This window comes from Atta colombica, unplaced genomic scaffold (assembly GCF_001594045.1).
Source record: "Atta colombica isolate Treedump-2 unplaced genomic scaffold, Acol1.0 scaffold76, whole genome shotgun sequence".
NCBI lineage: Eukaryota > Metazoa > Arthropoda > Insecta > Hymenoptera > Formicidae > Atta > Atta colombica.
The window spans coordinates 490,631-496,492 of record NW_017259568.1 but is presented as its reverse complement, the minus strand read 5'-3'; the positions used below and the strand labels follow the sequence as shown (position 1 = coordinate 496,492).

The window sequence follows — 5,862 nt, the reverse complement described above, 5'->3', positions numbered from 1 at the left end:
GCGATACAAAAGTATCAAAGTGCAACAAAAGGATGCCCGCAGGATTCGGTGCTTGGGCCGACTTGCTAGAATTTAATGTTTGATGAACTGCTAGAGGTACAAGCTAAAGATCGCTTCGTAGCATATGTAGACGATCTTATTATATTGATAAACGGTAACTCCCGAAAGGAGATAGAAGCTGAAAGCCAGTTATTAATAGATTGTCGAAATGGTGTAAATCGGCCAAACTTCAAATCTCCGAGCGAAAGACTGAAGCAATCTTGCTCAGAAGCAAAGAGTTAAGGCTCAAGTCAATAGGAAGGAGCACGCCAAGAAGGCCAAATAATAGGAAAAGAAGAGTAGATTTTAAAAGTAAATCACCCACTGTTGGGATAGATAAGTCAAAAATCAAATTCAAAGACTCGGTTAAGTATCTTGGTGTTCATTTCGATAGAGATATGCGAGTCACATTGCAAGTATTTAAAGAGTAAAGTAGGGTCACTCTTCAACAAGCTTGGCAAGTTGGCAAGATCCCAATGGGGTCTTAAATGCAGAACGCTTTTTACATCTACCGGGGAGATTATTCATCCTAGTAGTTGCATATGCGGCTGCAGGATAAGCCAACCTATATTGTGAAGGAAAGAAAATTCTTAGGGCTGTACAGCGTAAAGTGCTTGTAACACATACAAGCGCATATCGCACAGCGTCATGAGAATCATTCTGCCTGGTAGTAGGACAAATTCCCATTGACCTACTCCTAGATGAGCATAGAGCCCTATATGAGATAAGAAAGGGCAAGGATGCAGAAATAAATGGAACCGTAATTGGAAAAGATATAGAAGATAAAGAAAGTAATAAGGCAAGAGATAATAAAAATGTGGCACTACTAGATGGGAAACCTCGACAAAGAATCGAGTGACGTTCACCTTCTTCAATAGCATACAAGAAAGGTCGAATGGATTCAGTTCAACTACTCTATGCATATTCTAACTGGGCATGGCAATTTCTATGCAAAACTCTCACAATTGGGGGTTATTGAAAATAGCTCATGCAAATGTGGAGCTAAAGAAGTCCACAGTCTAGCATCTCAGAATATCCAGAATTCGAGGCGCAAAGAATTGCTTTGCAAGATATAGTTCCTCATAACGAGTGGAAACTGCCTGAGGCGATACAATTCCTAGTGTCAAACGCCGAAGCATTTCAAATACTCGTCGACTTCTCTAAAGAATCATTATGAATAAAGCAATCTCAAAGAGAGGATTAGATTCTGGGACTGTTCATCAGAAAAGGACCAATGCCGAAGTATGTGCTCAATTAAGGGAGACCTGCCTCTCATCATCTGCTGGAGTATTCCTGACAGAGCAAATCCGTATCTCGTCATGGTAAACACCAATGAGTAGTTTAGGAAAATATATAACACCAATGAGTAGTTTAGGAAAATATATAATAACAAGAAAATCACTCGAAATTAAATCAGGAAACTGTGGACACCATTGAATATATTCGTACCTCACTATCTATTTCATGAAAAATGTTATTGAGATATTTCGTCACAATACGATGAGAATAGGGTGACGCATCATCTTGCTGTCACCATATTTTTTGTCAAATAGCAAGATCAATCTCTTCTAAAAGCTCAATTTATTCTGCAAGAAAGAAAGATAAATTTCCCCATACGAGGAATATCACAAAAGTATGGACCAATTAAATATCCATTTACAATTCCGCAAGTAAACTTTAAACTTCAACAATGTTGATTATTAACACGTCTGAGTGAGGATTGGATGTGGACCAATAATGACAGTTATGCCTGTTGAGTTATCCAATAAGCGAGTTTGAGTTTATTGGCCAAGTTTATTCTGATAGCAGTGATCAGAGCTTACAAAAAGGCAGATAGACATTGCAGATATATACATACAATATAATAATAGTACGATTGTTAATCTACCATTGCAGCAATGTATTTGGACATTTGTTTATTAAAGACACATCAGCTGCAGATCCACTTGGAATGTATTCATGTTTTTTTTTTTGGCTTTTTATATAACAATCATGGAAATACCTCTATTTTTGCTTTGCATCATCTACATTTAAAACTTCTAAATAGAAAAAATTACAAAATTAAAAGATTAGTACATGTATAATTTTAATCAATTATCATTGACACAGTTTTGCTTGGATAAGATTTTTATACTAATCTCCCATTATTACACACTTCTTGTTATTGTTCGTTTTTTTTAATTTTTTTCTTTTGTTTGTAGGAATTCGATGATCGAATAATGTTCTTTTGCGAGCTACATAAATAATCAATAATTCGTCAAAGTTAACTTCCTTCTGGACGTCATCATTATTTATCTGGTAATATGTGCTTTGCAGCTTTGGACAAAGTATTATCATACTGTTTTCTTAATACTATAAAATTAATAAAGCAAATATAAGTTCGATATTGAATTAGTATCAAAATATGAATAAAGAACATTGTGCAGACAAATTATTTATTCTATAAAAATCTTAGACAATAATAAATGAATACACTTCATCACTGACAATTTATCAATATTATTTTATCATACTAATAGATTGACATATATATCAATCTATCATTATGATAAAGAACATTGAACATGAATAAAATAAATATAAAATAATAATTTCGTGTTTATATTCTCGATAATTAACAACATGCACATAAATTCATTTAGATCTAACTATATAATACTTACTGATATAACACTTACTGATAATAACTATGGAATTTTCATCCACATTAAATGCATTAATATCTTCGTCAAATGGATAAAAGCATGAATTATTCATTAAATCGTAATTATGGGAAATAATATCTATAATAACATACACTTTTTCAACCTTAACACAACAACAAAAAACAGTTACATTATAACCTCACATACTTATCCAATCAAATTGAATAAAGTATAATAAAAAATCAAGTTAAATTACAATTAATATAATATTAATTATTAATGATGAATGTAATAATAATTTGCGATTTTCTTTAGCATGTTGATTAACCATACGCTCTTGTAGAAGACAGTTTGCTCTGCTTAAACTGTTTAAACTAACTTAAGGAGATTAGTTTTAGCATATGTATGTCGTGCACACGCACCGCAACATCAGCAAAAAAGAAATAAATTTGCACAACGGCGAAATCGGCGGAAGTCACGATCAATCACAAACGTTCCGCAGTTCCGCATCCCATGGGGAGCGCATAATGCGCATAATGCGCTTTGCGGAACGCAGCCTAAAGGTTCTACATTAGTTGCAAACCGATCGCAAGTTTGCGACAACCAATCTGAAGCTTGCATTTTGAAATCAACACTTCATATTGGCAACAAACTTGTTATCAGCTTATTTATAATGTAGAACCGGCTTATATTATTTAGATATCACGTATCGCACGCGACGAGCATCGCGCTGGTCCATAGCTGGTAATAGATGTTAGCACAATGATAGATGTTAGCTTACAACAATGTTAACGCGCTAATTTACGTTACTATAGAATTTCAAAAATAAAAGCGTATTCTGAATACGGACCATATAGTATGTACAGGACACTGAAGGTATGTTCGCGTCGCAAGCTCCAATATGCTTCAACATGCTCCTACCATAGCTCCTACTCACTCTATCAAACGCGTTGGAGTGAGTAAGAATTATGATAAGAATATATTGGAACGTGTTGGAACGTTGCGATGCGAACAATCTTGAGCATCGGCATCTTTGATAACAGGTTCCAATAAGGCACTGTAAACGTGAATATCCGCCATTTTTACTCTTTTCCACTTCTTGCTTTGTTCCCACTCCGCCGCTGAATTGAGAAAGTTATGGTCGTTACGGTTATAGATTATAGCTTCTAAGCTGTGGAAACCTTGTAGTTTCATATTTATATATCCGCACTTTGAAATTTTACCATAAGACTAAGAAACGAAAAGAAAAATATATAAAAAAAACTGAAATATTATTAATGAAAGCAAAAAAATTTATAAAATATCTTGTTACGTTGCGGTAAACTGTATCAACTGTAGATGAGAAAAAGGTATTCAATTATTTAAATAATAATGCGGATAATATTCGCCAATTTGCTGTATTGCTATAAAATAAATATATAACTTGTGAATAAACATCACTATACTTCCTCGCAGAGAGAAATTTCAATCCTTTTTTTCAAATTGACATACATATTTGACTTATCTAGAAGTAACTTAAACGCCAGACACTCTTCAGGTCACTAATATTATGATAGATATTTAACTAATTTTGAGAGCAAAAATGGAATGAAAGGAAAAATTTACAAAATTTTACAAAATTTTAAGCAGCAAATACAAATCATAACCTGTAATGACCATAACCCGTCACAGCTCAGTGGTAGAATGGAAACAGAGCATTCAATAATTATGAAAAAATAATATATTGCATGAAAATTGTAATTAAATGTGAAGTTGTAATTTAATGACACACACACACCACACACACACACCACACACACACACCACACACACACACCACACACACACACCACACACACACACCACACACACACACCACACACACACACACCACACACACACACACCACACACACACACCACACACACACACACCACACACACACACCACACACACACACCACACACACACACCACACACACACACAACACACACACACAAAATGAGATACCAATGAAACATTAGAAGCTGTAAGCTTATTGGCTACTGCATCACATTTTGCCGCGTGGCAACCATTTCCGCGTCCAGTGTGCAGAAGCCATAAATCATCCTCACTATGCAAAACTTCTAGAAATGATGTAATATTATTTCCACTGTAAAAGTTGGATTGAATTCAATTTTTGCCACCTCACGGTGGAAATTATATATCTACTTCCGAGCAAGCGAGACGTTGATTGGCTATCGCGCCAACTTCCATCGCGGCAAGCGTTGCCACGTTCTGTGTGCAGGAGTCATTACATTTTGGATGTTGGATGACATCTAGATGGGGAATCCGAACGCACTCTTGATGGGACTGAAGTATCTATGAAGGCTCTAGAATTTCTGCATTACCGATTGGGTTACTATAATTTGTAAAATGTGTCACCAAACTAAGGTGACACTAACTTGCTTTGCGCAAATTTTCATGTCATTCTTTGAATGAAATGGAATGAAAACTCTCTCATCTGATTCTTTTGGTTATAAATACATTGTAAAAATAAATAATACGTAAGCACGAAATATTGAACTACGCCTGCAGAGTAATATCGTTCGGATAGTTGAATATATTTATTGTTAGGAAACAATTTGTTTTTAAGTACATATTAAAAGTATGACTGGGTTACTTGCATTCTGCATAGTCTTTTTAATTCTTTATTGTTTCTTTACTCGGTAAGTGTTGAAATTTATTAAAAAATAATGTTATCCTAGAATGAAATAGTTGTATATCACAATTATTTGTTCAACAGAGTGGTACCTAGGCTATTAGCATGGATAGTGAAACGTCGTTATAAAATTCACTTGCGAGTAGGCCATATATCTGTACCTTATTTTATCTTCCGTGATGTCAATGTAACTAAAAATGGTTTTACATTGGTGAGTTTTTCAAATCACTGTACATGTAAATGCTGTACATATAATACGATATGAAAACAATATTTAATTTTAGCAAATTGAAGAAATAAGCATACGAAGCAGTTTACTTAGTAGTGACGTAGCAAAACTGTTAGCTGTTGTTATGAGGGATGTCAGAATAAATAAGGATATTCCAGTTGGTCCGACATGTAAGATAAAGCAGTCCAATGAATTATTAGATTTTAGGAACAAGAAAATACCTCCAATTATAATAAAATGTGTCCAGGTACATGTGCAATACTAAAGT

General features: G+C 34.4%; 1 protein-coding gene across 1 annotated transcript in view; it reads left to right on the top strand.

The window, feature by feature from the left end:
* The first annotated feature begins 5,313 nt into the window (after positions 1-5,313).
* Positions 5,314-5,862, top strand: part of LOC108692543 (protein KIAA0100) — a 7,785-nt gene continuing 7,236 nt past the window's right edge. The window contains exons 1-3 of the mRNA XM_018200847.1: positions 5,314-5,372; positions 5,450-5,576; positions 5,650-5,841. Coding sequence (XP_018056336.1) covers positions 5,314-5,372; positions 5,450-5,576; positions 5,650-5,841 — 378 coding nt within the window. The remainder of the gene's footprint in view (positions 5,373-5,449; positions 5,577-5,649; positions 5,842-5,862) is intronic.